At 36.1% G+C, this 17,169-nt stretch overlaps 2 protein-coding genes across 2 annotated transcripts; both read left to right on the top strand.

Moving 5' to 3' along the window:
* The first annotated feature begins 10,252 nt into the window (after positions 1–10,252).
* Positions 10,253–12,763, top strand: LOC124917366 (ras-related protein Rab2BV-like). The gene is made up of 3 exons (XM_047457819.1): positions 10,253–10,430; positions 10,539–10,738; positions 12,113–12,763. The coding sequence occupies exons 2-3, from the start codon at positions 10,574–10,576 to the stop codon at positions 12,599–12,601; spliced, it is 654 nt and encodes a 217-aa protein (XP_047313775.1). The 5' UTR covers positions 10,253–10,430; positions 10,539–10,573; the 3' UTR covers positions 12,602–12,763.
* Positions 12,764–15,132: 2,369 nt separating this feature from the next.
* LOC124917364 (uncharacterized mitochondrial protein AtMg00300-like) lies at positions 15,133–15,649 on the top strand. Its single transcript, XM_047457817.1, has 2 exons — positions 15,133–15,435; positions 15,524–15,649. The coding sequence occupies exons 1-2, from the start codon at positions 15,133–15,135 to the stop codon at positions 15,647–15,649; spliced, it is 429 nt and encodes a 142-aa protein (XP_047313773.1).
* The last annotated feature ends 1,520 nt before the right edge of the window (positions 15,650–17,169 follow it).

Below are 17,169 nucleotides of genomic sequence, written 5' to 3'. Positions count from 1 at the left end.
ATTTTTTGAACTGAAATCAAGACATCCAATTTTTCTTTCACATTTTTCTACATGGATTGGAGCAGCTCAATTCTCGGGACCGGCACTAATTGATATCCAGATCTAATGACAATATCAACCATGAGAACGGTGGCTCAAATACTCGGTGGAGAATGTAGATCCCAATTGTTCTGAGATCAAAATAATAATGAGTTATTCCATCTTCTAGCCTAACAACAAAAGGATGTGGATATCCTAAGCCAAATTAAGGTCCTGGGTTCAAGCCCGTCAGGCGGCAAGTTCTACTCGTCTAGTTAAGTGTATTTGTGGGCTATATGTTTGACCCGTGGAGATTAGTCATACTTCAAAGAAAAAATTGAACCTAGCGTTCTCAAAATATAAATAAAAAATCAATGAGTTTGAGGACTACATATTTGTTATTGAGTTTACAAGATAGAGTCCATCAGGCGGCAAGTTCCACTCGCTTGCTTAAATGTGTTTATGGCTATATGTTTAACTCATGAAAATTAGTCGCACTCCAAAAAAATGGAACCTAGAGTTCTAAAAATATAAATAAAAAATCAATAAGTTAAGTACTATTTGTTATTGAGTTTACAAGATAGAGCTCATTGAGAAAATGTTTTTACTTTTACCAAGAAAATAATGATGGGAAAATGTATTCTTCAAAACAGAACGCTTTCCCAATTAACTAAGTATAAGAGATGCGCAAAACATAATTAAATCAAAACGACAATGCAAGACAAGATTTAGCGTGGAAAACCTCTCATCAAATTGAGAGTAAAAACCACGGGACCGGTAAGGCCACTTAACAATTCACTATCATCAACAAGGTTACAAACATGGGTTCTCTCTAGATATAAACTAGAGTCACTAATCAATTGCATCAAGATCACACAACAATCTTGGCAAATAACAACAAAGAGCAGAAAGAGTAAGATCAACCAACCTTATCAATTCTGCAACCAGAAAATTGATCTTCACCGTTTAGAACGTAGAGACCGTTTTTAAAACGGGTACGGAGGATAAAACACAAAAGCTCTTTCCCGAGTATCACCAAACTACTAACTAAAAGAAACTCTGGCCAATACGTTTACACGTACGCCACTTTTATTGATTTTCAAAAATCAATTGGCGACTATATTTTAATTTAAATGATCTTCTTTAAATTAATTATTTTTAATTAATTTAAACAACAAATTTCTAAAAAAATCAAATTGTCATTTGATTAAACGCAAATCCCTGGATTATTCAGATTTGAACAAAATTAATTATTTTTATAATTAATTTCAAAAACTATCAGGAATTATCAAAATCTTTTAAAACTAATGTTTTATTTTAAAAATTCCTAACATGCAAATCGAGGTTGAAATTCTCAAACCTCGAGTTTATCCATGGAACCAAAACTAAAGGGTTTTTTTGAGGGTTACACATTTATTATTTCGTTAATGTGTCGAATAGTAAATGCGTTTATTATGGCTAGGTCCCCAATCCATATATATAGTCTATCTATAATGTTTCGCTCATCAGACAAAAGGTAGAGGTATGTTCATATCTAAGAACACTCAAGGACTATCGATAGAGGGTTGGAAGACCTAAACCCAACCCATATCATTCATTATCGATCTAGGTCCAGAATTGGGAGATCCAGAATCGAAAAGATCCAAAGAACGACTTAATGAACCGTTCTTTATTTCAGATTCAGGTATATTTTCCACCACTAACGATTATCTCAATTTATCTACATATAATATTAAGATTATAGAACTAAAGAATAAAGATTTTGACCGATAATGCATAATATAATCAACCGTCAACAATGTTTAAGTCGTCCACCATAGTAAGGTATTACGTCATCAATCCTCGACAAGGTCCAAGATAGTCCACCATTGATAAGGTATAATTCCATCAATACACTACAAGATCTAAGGTTGTCAATCCTTGGTAAGTTACAATTCTATCAACCTTTGACAAGGTTTAACGTTATCAACTCTTAGAGCTCATTTGAGGAAAGGTATTTTTTGGGTTTTATAAAAAAAAATCCCATAAAAATATTTATTTGATAAAAAAAAAGTCAATATTTTGTGTTTATTAATTAAAGTACCCTTACAATAACTTTTTTTTCCTTCTCTTCATGCAGGCTCTGTTTCTCTTCTTCTTTTTCCTTCTAAGGTTCTCTTCGTTTCGTTTGAAATATTAAACTCTTCTTTAATCAATGTTAAACTTATCCATCTTTAATCTTCTCTACAATTCTTCTGCTCTAGCATACCTTCATCATGAATGCGTAAATCATGTATTCCATAGAAACATCAAAACAAGTAACATAATTCTCTATTAAGTTTCAACGCCTGTCAAGTGGAAAACGAAAAATTCCCTGACGACAGATAACGGTAAACTCAACCACGAATTTGAGGAATGTGAAATGAGAATGGTTGTTTTGGTTGGGTTATTTTTGTTGACAATAGGGTCGACCCTAGGTAAGCCCCTAGTTCATGGTCAACCCATTTAATTAAAAAATACAAGAGTTTTAGTTAAATTTATTAATTTTTTAAAAATAAAAGTTTGTATTAATTTAGGCTGAAATTTTTTTTTAATTATAAGTTCAAATTTCAAAAAAAAAATTCTTAACAATTTTTTGAACTGAAATCAAGACATCCAATTTTTCTTTCACATTTTTCTACATGGATTGGAGTAGCTCAATTCTCGGGACCGGCACTAATTGATATCCAGATCCAATGACAATATCAACCATGAGAACGGTGGCTCAAATACTCGGTGGAGAATGTAGATCCCAATTGTTCTGAGATCAAAACAATAATGAGTTATCCCATCTTCTAGCCTAACAACAAAAGGATGTGAATATTCTAAGCCAAGTTAAGGTCCTGGGTTCGAACCCATCATGCGGCAAGTTCTACTCGCCTAGTTAAGTGTATTTGTGGGCTATATGTTTAACCCGTGGAGATTAGTCATACTTCGAAGAAAAAATTGAACCTAGCGTTCTCAAAATATAAATAAAAAATCAATGAGTTTGAGGACTACATATTTGTTATTGAGTTTACAAGATAGAGTCCATCAGGCGGCAAGTTCCACTCGCTTGCTTAAATGTGTTTATGGCTATATGTTTAACTCATGAAAATTAGTCGCACTCCAAAAAAATGGAACCTAGAGTTCTAAAAATATAAATAAAAAATCAATAAGTTAAGTACTATTTGTTATTGAGTTTACAAGATAGAGCTCATTGAGAAAATGTTTTTACTTTTACCAAGAAAATAATGATGGGAAAATGTATTCTTCAAAACAGAACGCTTTCCCAATTAACTAAGTATAAGAGATGAGCAAAACAGAATTAAATCAAAACGACAATGCAAGACAAGATTTAGCGTGGAAAACCTCTCATCAAATTGAGAGTAAGAACCATGGGACCAGTCAGGTCACTTAACAATTCACTATCATCAACAAGGTTACAAACATGGGTTCTCTCTAGATATAAACTAGAGTCACTAATCAATTGCATCAAGATCACACAACAATCTTGACAAATAACAACAAAGAGCAGAAAGAGTAAGATCAACCAACCTTATCAATTCTGCAACCAGAAAACTGATCTTCACCGTTTAGAACGTAGCCCCAGAAATAACCAATAAGCAGTTAACGTTTGAAGTCGATCAAACGCAGCAAACTACGGCAAACGGAAATCTTCTCTAGTTGCTACCTCAAACCCTTGAATATGTTTTTGCTTTGGTCTCTCTCTTGTTGTGCTCAAAACTCAGGTAACCTAAAGTGGAAAAATAATGTTCCTTCACATTATATATCGTGGGCCTAAACAAAGCCCACATCAAGTTGAGTCTCTCCAACTAGGAGGACAAAACCCAATAAACTCTCCCGACCGACTAGTTGGAGGGTAATGTCAACCCGGCAACCGAGCGACATAACTCGAACTTGTTTCGTGACAACACTTTTGTCAACATATCTGATCCATTATCATCTGTATGAATCTTTTCAGGTTCAAACATCTTCTTATCCAAAGCATCACGAATCCAATGATAACGAACTTCAATGTGTTTCGACTTTGAATGAAATGAAGAATTCTTGGCAAGATGAATTGCACTTTTATTATCACAAAATAATACGTACATTTCTTGTTTCAACTCAAGTTCCATTGTGAATTTTTTCAGCCACAATAACTCTTTTGTTTCCTCAACTGCAGCTATAAGCTCGGCTTCAGTAGTAGAAAGAGCAACACACTTTTGTAATTTAGATTTCCAAGCCACAACTCCCCCGCCAAAAGTCACCAAATATCCTGAAGTAGATTTTCGATTATCTAAATTCCCGACCATATCTGAATGAGTATATCCAATTAACACAGGCTTCTCACATCCCAAAGTTAGTTGAAGATTCTTCGTTCCCCGGAGATATCTCAAAATCCACTTCACGGCTTCCTAGTAATGTCTTCCTGTATTTGATAAATATCTACTCACCACACCAACAGTGTGCGCTATATTAGGTCTAGTACAAACCATAGCGTACATAAGACTACCAACTGCTGAAGAATATGGAAAGTTCTTCATAAAAACTTCTCATCATCAGTGGAAGGACAACTAGTATGACTAAGCTTAAAGTGAGAAGCTACATGAATATTCACCACTTTAGCTTTGTCCATATTGAAGCATCGAAGAACTTTCTTAATGTACATCTCTTATGACAAATGCAACTTTCTGTTATTCCGATCACGGATAATTCGAATCCCAAGAATTTGACGTGTTGATCCTAAATCTTTCATGGCAAACGACTTACTTAGAGTTTCTTTTAACTCACTGATTTTAGAAAGATTTCTTTCAACAATTAGCATATCATCTACATAGAGCAGAAGAATAATAAAATCATCAGCAGAGAATTTTCGCACAAAAATGCAATGGTCAGTCTTGTTCATCTTGTACTCATGTTCAATCATAACTGAACTGAACTGAACTTTCGATACCATTGTCATGGTGCTTGTTTCAAATTATAAAGACTCTTCACTAACTTGCAAACATAGTATTCTTTCAGTTTGTCTTGAAAACCCTCTAGTTGCTCCATATATATCTCTTCTTCTAAATTTCCATGAAGAAATACTGTTTTCACATCCATTTGTTCAACCTTTATATTAAGACTAGCGGCTAAACCAAGAACCACACTAATAGATTGCATTTTCACCACATGAGAAAAGATCTCACCAAAGTCAATACCCTTTCTTTACGAGAAGCTTTTTACAACCAACTGAGCCTTATATATAGACTGTGAAGTATGCTCATCCTTCTTCAATCGATAAAGCCATCGATTTTTCAAAGTCTTCTTGCCCTTAGGCAGCTTTGTTAGCTCAAAAGTGTTATTCACACAAAGAGATTGCATTTCATCCTCCATGGCATCCATCCATTCCTTTTTATTTACACTTTCCAAAGCTTCTTGAAAACTCTTAGGTTCTTCAGCATCAGTGAAAAATACATACTCATTTGTTAGGTATCTAACTGAAGGACGTCTATGTTGAGTAGACCGTCTTGGTTCATTAAAAGGTATGGACTCCTCAACATTTTCATTGCCTTGATCATTTTCATTTTCAACATTAGATTCACTACTAGAGTCAACATCAACAAAATCATTAGTATTTAAAGGATTACCAGAATGTAAACCCATACCTTGATTTTCAGTTTGATCGTTGTTGGTGTTTATCAAGTTAGGAGCAACTGGAATTGAATTCACTTCAACCATCTTCTCATTTACTTGAGTTAGAACAACCTCGTCTACCTTGTCGATATCTTCAATGGTATAATCCTCCATAAATATAGCATCACGACTACGAATAAACTTCTTATTAACCGGATCAAAAAACTAATATCCAAACTCATCCAGTCCATAGCTGACAAACACACACGTCTTGGTCTTGTCTTCCCGCTTTGACCTCTCATCTTTAGGAACATTAACATAAGCCATACACTCAAATACTCTAAGATGATCATAAGAAACATTTTTACCACTCCAAACATGATTTACATAAAAGTTCAAAGGAACACATGTTGTGAGATTTAACACTTGTACTACTGTACTCAATGCTTCACCCCAAAAATGTTTTGGCAACTTTGCTTGTGAAAGAACACATCTCACCCTTTCCACTAGTGTCCTATTCATTCTTTCAGCCAACCCATTTAACTGTGGTGTTTTCAGAGGCGATTTTTGGTGACGAATACCCTGTTGTCGACAATACTCATCAAAAGGTCCAATGTACTCTCCCCCGTTATCTATTCGAATATATTTCACCTTTTTTCTAGTTTCCCTCTCAACTGAGGCTTGAAACACTTTGAATGTGTTTAGCACTTGATCTTTTTTCTTCAATGTATAGGCCCAAACCTTTCGGGAATAGTCATCGATAAATATTACAAAGTAGTATGCACCACTAAGTGATCTTGACTTCATTGGCCCACATACATCAGAATGCACCAAGTCTAGTAATTTTGACTTTCTTTTTTATTTAAATTATCTAAATGACACTCGTCTCTGTTTTGTAGCCAAACAATCTGGACATCTCTTCAGGTGCACATTTGAAACCCCACATAACACATTCTTCTTAGCTAACATAGCTAAGCCTTTCTTGCTAACATAAGTCAAACGTTTGTGCCACAACTCAGAAGAAGAATCAGCCTCACAAGTGTTGATGTAACATTTAGATATCCCAGAACAAACAATATACAAATTCGAAAATACTCCATACGGCCTGGCCTGTTTTGGACGGTAGAACGGGGAGCCCTTGAACCAACCTTGAAGCAGGGCTCGAAGAACGGGCCGAGCCGTGCAAGGACGCGGGGATATAGCAAGTAAGCAGCAAGATTCTCCCTTTAGGACCGACTACAACAAGCTCGCGACTCTAATAGAAAGAAAGGGCAAGCTCTCTGCTCTATTTGCTTGCAATGCTATGCCTATCAAAGTTGGCGAACGCTTCCCTTAGACTCCTGGAGCTCTTCGACTAAACTCGTTGGCTCCGCGTCCACGTCGCTTCGTCACCGTCAGCATTTGGTACTCTCTCGATAGCTTCAATAGTTCACTTCAAGCCGAAGGTGTAATGAACCACAAGCTCTGAAGAAAGAAAGACATAATAAAAAAAGAAAGGGTTGGTTAGTTCAAGACTGTATTTTTTATGGTACTATTCTATATTTCTTGCAAGAATTTAATTCACTCTTGCATTGACTCTATCGCTCGGACGCCATTAGTCCTATGGCTTCAAAGCTTGTGTAGTCGGACAGATGAGTATGAGTTCCCTGCCGGGGGCTTCCCCTTCGGGGTATTTACACGTCTGGTCCGAAGCTGAAACTCAAGAAAGTTAAGATAAACATTGAATAAAGAAGATCGATGAATGTGGCCCTCTTACTCCCCTTACTTTCTACGATAGAGATCAATCATTTACTGAAATACATATGCGGCGGTGGGTTACCAGAGAAGAGGGGACAACCTCTTTCTCCTTTGCCTTGCTCAATCTTCCTTTGATGATTGAAAGTTGCAAGCGACTCCACTAGTTTCTTTCAGTTGTGGATGGAAGTAGAAGGACAAGAGCTTTTACCGCCCTTATGTGAGAGAAGGGGGCCAGTGCCAAATAAATCGATTCTGCCTACTTTGACCCCTGTGTTAACACCCAAAACAAAGCCTTTCTCCCTCAGAAAGAGAACGAATAACAACATCAGATTGGGACTGAGCTACAGTACCTGCGGATTCGTTCGTCAGGTTTGAGACATCCATTGTATACCAAACGAATAGGGAGAGGGGTATGCTCCGCTGGGCGTTCTAACCTTTGACAACAACAATTGATCCCTTTTTAAGCTTCCATTCACCGCTAGAAAAAGAATTACAGAAGCCTTCATAATTCAATCTTCCAACCGATAAAAGATTGAAGCGAATATCAGGAATATGCTTACCCTGTTTTAGAACAAGAGTAGTGCCATTGGCCATCTCCACACAAACATTACCAATTTTAACCACTTGCGCTTGACCAGTATTACCCATACGAGCAATACCAAAATCATCAGCCTCATATGTTGAGAAAAAATCTCGTCGTGATGTAGCATGAGTAGAAGCACCACTATCTACAATTCAATCCATCTCATCACAAGACACATTAACATTCTCAACATCATTATAACAAACAGTAAAGAAATCATCAACAATAGTAACATTATCATGATTTTTACCTTCTCTGTGGTTAGAAGTAGTGGGTATGTTCTGAGTTTTCTTCTTGTTCTCCTTCTTCAATTTAAAACAATTTTTCTTGATATGGCCCTTTAGGCCACAATAATGACACTCAACATTTTCCCACTTATTAGAAGCCCCACGAGACTTGCTACAATTTCTTTCTCGCCATTTACTTATCCCCCTGGATTCTGTAACCAAGACCTCTAATTGTAAAGAACAGTTTTATGTCTTTCGTCTCATCTCTTCATTCAGCACGCTGCTTTTTACTAAATCCATTGAAAGAACACCATTTGGAGCAGAATTAGACAGAGTTGTTCTAAAAGTCTCCCATGAATTAGGCAGAGTACCAAGTAAACATAAGCCCTGTATTTCGTCATCAAAGTTGAGTTTCATCGCCTCCAATTGATTAATAATTCCCACAAAAGTATTCAAGTTGTCAGTCATCAGAGAACCAACTTGATACCTTAAAGACATCAATTGCTTGATCAAAAACAGTTTGTTATTACCTGTCTTTCTCTCATACAATTCTTCGAGCTTAGTTCAAAGAGTACAAGCATCAGTAATAGAGATAACATGGTTCAGAACATTGTCATCAACCCATTGACGAATATAATCACATACATGTCTGTGCAAGAATTTCCAATCATCCACACTTTTTTCTATAGGCTTTACTGAAGAGAACACTGACAAATGAAAATTTTTCACATAAAGTAAATTTTCCATTTTAGCCTTCCAGATATTATAATTGGAACCATTCAAGCTCACCATCCTGGATGTGTTAGTCTTCATCCTTATACTCAAATAAAACTAAGCTCTGATACCACTTTGATGGGAAAATGTATTCTTCAAAATAGAACGTTTTCCCAATTAACTGAGTATAAGAGATGAGCAAAACAGAATGAAATCAAGACGACAATGCAAGACAAGATTTAGCGTGGAAAACCTTTCATCAAATTGAGAGTAAAATCACAAGACCATTCAGGCCACTTAACAATCCACTATCATCAACAAGGTTACAAACATGAGTTCTCTCTAGATATAAACTAGAGTCACTAATCAATTGCATCAAGATCACACAACAATCTTGCCAAATAACAACAAATAGCAGAAAGAGTAAGATCAACCAACCTTATCAATTCTGCAACCAGAAAACTGATCTTCACCGTTTAGAATGTATCCCCAGAAATAATCAATAAGTAGTTAACGTTTGAAGTCGACCAAACGGTGCAAACTCCGGCAAACAGAAATCTTCTCCAACTGCTACCTCAAACTTTTGAATATGTTTTTGCTCTGGTCTTTCTTATTGTGCTCAAAACCAGTTAACATAAAGTGGAAAAATAATGTTTCTTCACATTATATATCGTGGGCCTAAATAAAGCCCACACCAAGTTGGGTCTCTCCAACTAGGAGGACAAAACCCAACAAATAATTGGTTGATAAAAATTATATTTTTTAAATGAAATAATTAACTTATTTTAATTTATAAAAAAATAAGAAAATAAATTAAACAAACAGAATAATATATATATATATATATATAAAAGTAAATTTGTATTTAATGTATTATAAATCATTCTAATTTTGAATAAATTAAATTATTGAGAATTAATTTTAAATAAAATATAATTTTGATATTTTAGTAAATAAAAGTGTGATTAGAACGATAAAGTTATAATTAAGTTTTAAGTAAAATTATTTACAAAACCTATAAACCAAAGAACAAATAAGCTCTAAAGTCATGTATAATTCTATGCCAAACCAAAATATAAAGTTAGAGTAGTCACTATATATGTTTTATCATATATATAATAAAAGTCTGGTTTAACAAAATAAAATAAAATAAAAAAAAGCCAGCTATGATTTGGCATTGCCAGCGCACAGCTTAGCGTGCATATTTTGTCAACTTCTGATACGACGACGTCGTATTTTATCGCCACCCAATTATTCCTCTCTTACACATCAGACGACAATATTCTTGAATTAATTAATTAATTAATTAATTAAACCCTTGGATAAAGCGAATTCATATTTTCTAACTTGTTATTTATTATAATGCGAATTATGCGTTTCCCCATTTCAACCATTGATCAATCGTCCGTTCACTTGGCGGTTTCAAAGAAAGCGTCTTTGCTCGTCGTCATTCGTCTCACCGGCGGCAAGGACGTACTGAAATCTCCCTCTTTGACCTTCTTCTCTATCCGTCCATCTTTCTGTATCACACAGTAAGCTTTCACTTTTGTCTGTTTTGGTAAATTTAATTTGCTAACTTTGATTTGGGTGTAATCGATTGGATCTTTGGAGTAATGGGTCACGTTCTATTGTTTTGAAAGGTGTAAGGAGAGTGGCGGAGTTAAGTGAATTCGCGATGGCGAATAGGGTCGATCACGAGTATGATTACTTGTTTAAGATCGTCCTGATCGGAGACTCTGGTGTAGGGAAATCTAACATTCTTTCGAGGTTTACCAGGAACGAGTTCTGTTTAGAATCGAAATCTACCATTGGGGTTGAGTTCGCCACTAGAACACTTGAGGTAGTAGTGTCTCTGTTCTCTTATCTTTCTCTTTTTTTGTTTTGTTTGATGCGATTTTTTTTTCTTTTTGGAGTTATCAGGCTGCCTTACAGCCATAGTCATTCTACTTTGACTCGTCTGGACGGTCGTACAAAGTGTCAACTGTTATGTGAATTAGGATTTGGTCATATTTGAGCTCATTTGTTTTTGAGCTAGATGCATATAAATAGGCTCATAGAGTAATCTAATGCCTTTAATTGATTGCAAGTCATTGCTGGACGGATTACTTGAGTTTATTTATTTGCATAAATGAGAAGCTCAAGGCTATGAGCCTATGATTATGGATCTATGGTGAGATGGCTTTTCATGTCCTACCCTTCATCTTGTCTGTTAGATTTTTCTTATGCTTTGAATCTTGTCAAGAGTGATTGACCATGAACACCCATGGTTTCTATTATTCAATGTCTATGAAATATCGACACTACAAGCTAGGAAATTCCATTTCGAATGTAGATTATTGCATATTTCCAGTGGGTTTTGTGTATTCTATAATGTCAAAGTCTTCATTTCTGTGTCTCTTCACTATGCCATGAAAAGTAGGACAAGTGAAGGATGTGTTCATATATGCACGTCAGACTACATTTGGAAACACCAAATTCATTATCTCATGATCCGGGTGACAAAATTGTTTGTCATGCCCCGTTTCTCTACCTGTACCAAATCTGGACTACAAATTGGAATATGCTTAAAAATGCATATGTTGTGTATTTCTCTTCCGGTCAGAGATGGTATCTAATTGAGCTCTGGGAGGGTTCAAGAAATTTGTCCTGGGGGGCGCAAATTTTGGTGTGTTGAAGAAAACCAGATTTTGATACCAAAGTATTTGGATCTGTATCGCAAAAATCATTTATGTTCCCCATTGAGACCCAAATCCAGATACAAACCATTTCCAAATGAAGCGTAGTTTATTGGCATGATCTCTCTAAACAAAATATCTCATGCTGTTTAGCTAGAAGAACGACTGAGGGGCAGGGGTTATGAACATTTACACAAGTCGTCAAATTGATAATAGTAGTTTCTGATGGGTGGTTTTGCAGGCTATAACTGCCTTAGTGAATATTTTCTTGTTGCTGCACTATGTTGGTCAAATTGGTTAACCTGAGATATCTAACGCCTTGTTTGATCCATGGTTATTATCAATATTTGATGTAGGTTATTTGGATAAAAAGACATTTGATTATCCTGTTGATTATGTGATTTATCAGTAGAATGTTGATTGGATAGTTCAAATAACACACAACAAACAAGGCATTTTCTTCTCCTCATACAAAGCAATCATTAAACTCTTTTGGGCATTTATGATTTTTGTACTAATTTTTTCTTTTTTACGGGCAGGTAGAAACAAAAACAGTCAAGGCACAAATATGGGACACTGCAGGACAGGAGAGATATCGAGCAATCACTAGTGCTTACTACAGGGGAGCAGTGGGGGCGCTCCTTGTGTATGATATCACCAAGGGGCAGACATTCGATAACATCCAGAGGTGGTTACGCGAATTAAGAGAACACGCAGATTCCAACATAGTCATCATGATGGCTGGAAACAAGTCTGACCTTAACCATCTCAGAGCTGTTTCAGAAGAGGATGGGCAGGTTCTGGCTGAGAAAGAAGGCCTCTCATTTCTTGAGACATCAGCTCTCGAAGCAGTCAACGTTGAAAAGGCCTTTCAGACTATTTTGACCGAAATTTATCATATCATTAGCAAGAAAGCTCTTGCAGCCCAACAAGCCGAAACAAGCAGTATGGTTCCTGGGCAAGGTACCACCATCAACATTGGAGGAGATTCAGAAGGGAATATGAGAAAGGGATGTTGTTCCTCTTAAAGATCTTTAGGTGAATGTTTCTTTTTAGCTGTTTTTAACTCTTTTCTTTGTTTTTTTTAAATATTACCATTTGTTTTCAATTTAATTATTGAAGATGTGATGCAAAGACTTTTGTAACTTAAAACAGGAGTAAAGTAAGACCATCGAGGACCGAGATTATTTAGTGAGAGTGATTTTGTTTTTATTTAGTACAAAACATGTCTTGCAATTGATGAAGTAATAGAAATTTTGTTTGATCTAAATTTTTAAACAAACATTTGACTTTTTTCAAAAAAAAAAAAATTTGGTACCAAATAAGCTTATGCAATATAAATAAATTATAATTATTCAGATTTCTTTTACATTAAACAAGAAAAATGAGTTCACTTTTAATTTAAATAGTACTATTTTGACTAACACAGACTTTGAATTCCTATAATTAAAATGGGTAGTGGTTAGAGGTTGCAAAATTTTGGAGAACTTAAAAATTACATTTAAATAATAAAACATTTACATTGTCCATTTTATAAGCATACAACATTTACATTTTATTTATAAATTATTAAACCAATTTCATAACATGCATTGAAGGGTGAAATTGCTCAATTTCATCATGTTTCTAAATTTAGACCATTCTATCCCTAGTATGTTTATAAGTATCTATATAACCTAGATTAATGTAAACATAGAGGAATTGAATATTTACCTGATAACAAGAATAAATTTAATGTGTATTTATAATTCCAAACACATTTATCAATTCCAAACAAGACTTAATGACAATTCCTCTCTACTTTGCTAGTTTTATGCCTGGTTGAAAAAGTTATAAGTCGTGTTTAAGCCTGAATTAAGAGAACTTATCGTGGAATCGAGTCTAGAGTTTTGAGGCCCAATTTGATGTGTCTCGGGCAAGAAAGATATATGTAATTATTTATTGAATTCAGAAATACATGAAATCACATAATGGTAAAGATATCAATCTAATCGTTTTTTTTAAATGTCAACTAAATTGTCACAAGATCATATCATTGTGAAGATGTCAAAGATATAACATGATCTTTACCTTAATTATGAATTCTAAAAACCTATACATATTGTAAACGAGAAGAGTAGTGTGAGACTAAAACCTAAAATAAATAGAGAGAGTTAAAGTGTGTAATCCCTATTATAACTTGATTGAAACGATTTTCCGAAAGCAGAACGTTGGACATTGTTGGTCTGAACCTTGGTAAGATTTTTGTGTTGTTATTTCGTTCTTTCTTACTTTTACGTTATTGTTCTGCATTCCACTATAGTTGTTATTATTCTGTTTTCATTCTTAGGGTGATAGTTTTTCACCACAAACTAGTATTAGAGCTAAGTTGGGTTAAGGCAGTCGCGGTTTGAATTTTTGGTGAGTTTTTTTTTCTTGATTCGGTAATTTTTGATGAATTGAGATGGGGTCGACTTCAATGATTGATATCGAGAAGTTCGATGGGACGAAGTACTTTGGGTTGTGGATTATGAAAATGTGGACACACTTAGGCAAAACGGGAGTTGTTAAAGCACTCGAGGGGGAATCACAATTACCGGCCTCGATGGAAGCGGAAAAAAAGATGGAGGTGTTGGAAAGGGCCTATAACACCTTGATTCTTAGTCTTAGTGATAAGGTGATGTGAGAGATTGCTAGTGTCACGACGACAAGAAAGGTGTGGCTTCAGTTGGAGTCTTTGTATATGACTAAGACACCGTCGTCTCGGATCTACATCAAGTAGAAATTGTTCAAGTTTAGAATGATTGAGGAGAAGGACTTACAGATGCATCTCGACGATTATGTCAAAATTCTCTTTGATTTGGAAAATATAGGGGAGAAATACAAGGTTGAGGATAAGGCGTTGATGCTTTTGATTTTTTTACCGAAGTCGTATGAGACGTTCGTAGACATACTCGAGCATGGAAGAGAGGAGTTTACCCTCGATAATGTGATGAGTTCGTTGAGATCGAATGACCAAAATAAGAAGAATTAAGAGAGTAATGTAAGTGGAGATGAACTCTTAGTTCGAGGGAGAACCAAGAGGGGAGACAATAAAAGAAAAAAGAAGAGGCTCGAAGTCTCTCAAAAAGAAATCTACTAAATTCTAAAATTATGATAAGGATTGTCCAAATTTGAGTAATGACGGGAAGAAGAGCGGAGAAGTGGCGGTTGTTCAAAAGCTCGAGAATGGGTACGAAAGTGCAGAAGTTCTCATTGTCTCCACTAATCATTCTAACAAGTGTTGGATTATGAATTACGAGTGTTTGTTCCATATGAACCTAACGAGAGTTGGTTCAAGACCTATGAGAAAGATTTTGGTGGGCGAGGTTTTGCTAGGTAACAACAAGTCCTGTAGGGTGATGGGATCGAAATAGTGCGTTTGAAGACGTATTATGGAATCAAGAAGGTATTAACGGACGTACGACATGTCATAGACCTTCGGAAGAATTTAATCAACCTCAACTCATTAAACCAACTTGGTTTTGCATGAAAGGGCGAGAAGAACATATTGAGAGTCACAAAGGGGTCGTTAGTAGTAATGAGAAGCGTGCGAGAGAAGAGTTTTTACGTCTTTCAAGACAATACTTTGGTTGGTGATATGAAGGTAGTGGAGGAGCCTCGAGATGTATTGCCCACAAGTCTATGGCATAAGAGATTGGGATACATGAGTGAAAGGTGTTTGAAGGAGTTGAGTAAGATAGACTACTTTGGCAAGGAGAAACTTGATGATTTGGAGTTTTGCGAGAACTGTATATATGGTAAAGCTACGAGGGTGAAGTTTATAAGGTCGATTGAAGTGACTCGAAAGATGATCAGTTATGTTTACTCAGACTTGTGGGGGGTAATGTGGACTACAACTCCATGTGAGGTCGGTATTTATCACCTTCATTGATAATTATTTGCGCAAGGTTTAAGTATGCATCATGAAGCATAACGATAAGGCGCTTTCTAAGTTCAAGGATTGGAAGAAAATGGTAGAGACTCGGACTGGGAAGAAGGTTAAAAAACTCCGAACAGATAACAGTTTAGAGTACCTAGGAGAGGAGTTCAATTAGTTTATCAAGAAAGAAAAGATGGTTCGTCACAAAACCGTCCGACAGACACCGCAACAAAATGGCTTGGTGGAGTGAATGAACAAAATGCTACTTGAGCGTATCTAGTGTATGTTGTTTGAGGCCGGTCTACTAAAGTGGTTTTGGAGTGAGACGGTTAACACTGTTTCTTATCTTATCAATTGTTTTCCATCTACAAAATTGGAATGCAATACACTAGAAAAAATGTGGAATGACACTCCTCCAAAACTCGACAACTTGAAGGTATTTGGGTGTGTTTCTTACATGCACTAACGGGATGGAAAGCTTGATCCAAGAGCGAAGAAGTGTATGACCGCTGGATATCCTGAGGGAATAAAGTGTTGGAAACTATTTTACAAGGACGAGGAGACGACCAAATGCATCATTGACGTGGTCTTTAAGGAAACTGAATCCTATTATGGAGCAACACAGTTAGTTGAAGTTGGTGAAGTCGTTATAGACCGAATTTAAAGCGGAGTTCCTATTAGGGATTACTAAAGAATCGGTAGACACGGGGAGACTAATGAAGAGGATGAAACAAATGGTCAGGTAAAGGAGGAATGTATGGATTTGGAAGATAACTTTAACTCATACCAGTTAGCGCGAGTTAGAGACTGTAGGACAACTTGAGCTCTAGAGAGATTTGATTACTCCAATTTGGAAGCCTTTGCATTCCTTGTTCCAGATGAGGTACAAAATTCAAAGTCGAGATCATTTATAGAAGCGCTAGAGAGTAAGGAAAGAACCAGATGAAAGTGTTCTATGGAGGAGGAGATGTCATTTCTTGACAAAATGAGACGTGGGAATTGATGGAAAAAACTCAAGAATTAGCGGGTGGTTGGTTCAAAGTGGGTGTTCAAGTGTAAAAAATGTGTAGTGGGTGGTAACAAGCCAAAATTTAAGGAAAGATTCGGTAATTTTTGATGATTTGAGATGGGGTCTTCTTATTGTTATACGTGGATGATATGTTGATCGCATCAGAAAACAAGTAAGAGGTTTGCAAGGTCAAAAGTTTGTTAGGCGGTGAGTTCGAAATGAAGGATACGAGACCGACAAAGAAAATTTTAGGGATGGTGATTGAGCGGGAATTGGAGAAAGGCTCTATGTTCGTGTCTCAAAGTGATTACCTCCGAAAAATGGTCACCAAGTTCGGGGTGTCTAATGCTAAGGAGGTTCAAACGCCATTAGCTACTCATTTCAAGCTTTCCTCAAAGATAACATTGAGTATCGAGAAGGAAAAGGTGAGAATGGAAAACACCCTATGTGCGAGTGTCGTCGGGAGCCTAATGTATGTCATGGTATGTACGCGACCCGATCTTGCTCACGTGGTCAGTCTTGTTGGTCGTTTTATGGTGAACCTGGTGAAAGAACATTGGGAGGCGACAAAGTGGGTTCTCTGTTATGTTGGGCGATCTTTAGAAGTCGATCTTTGTTTTAAACAGGCGGGTGTAGGTGATGATAAGTTGAGAGGACATGTTGATGTTAATTTTGCAGGTGACTTG

Source organism: Impatiens glandulifera, unplaced genomic scaffold (assembly GCF_907164915.1).
Source record: "Impatiens glandulifera unplaced genomic scaffold, dImpGla2.1, whole genome shotgun sequence".
Classification (NCBI taxonomy): Eukaryota; Viridiplantae; Streptophyta; class Magnoliopsida; order Ericales; family Balsaminaceae; genus Impatiens; species Impatiens glandulifera.
The sequence above is the reverse complement of the archived record's forward strand: the minus strand, read 5'-3'. Positions and strand labels throughout refer to the sequence as shown.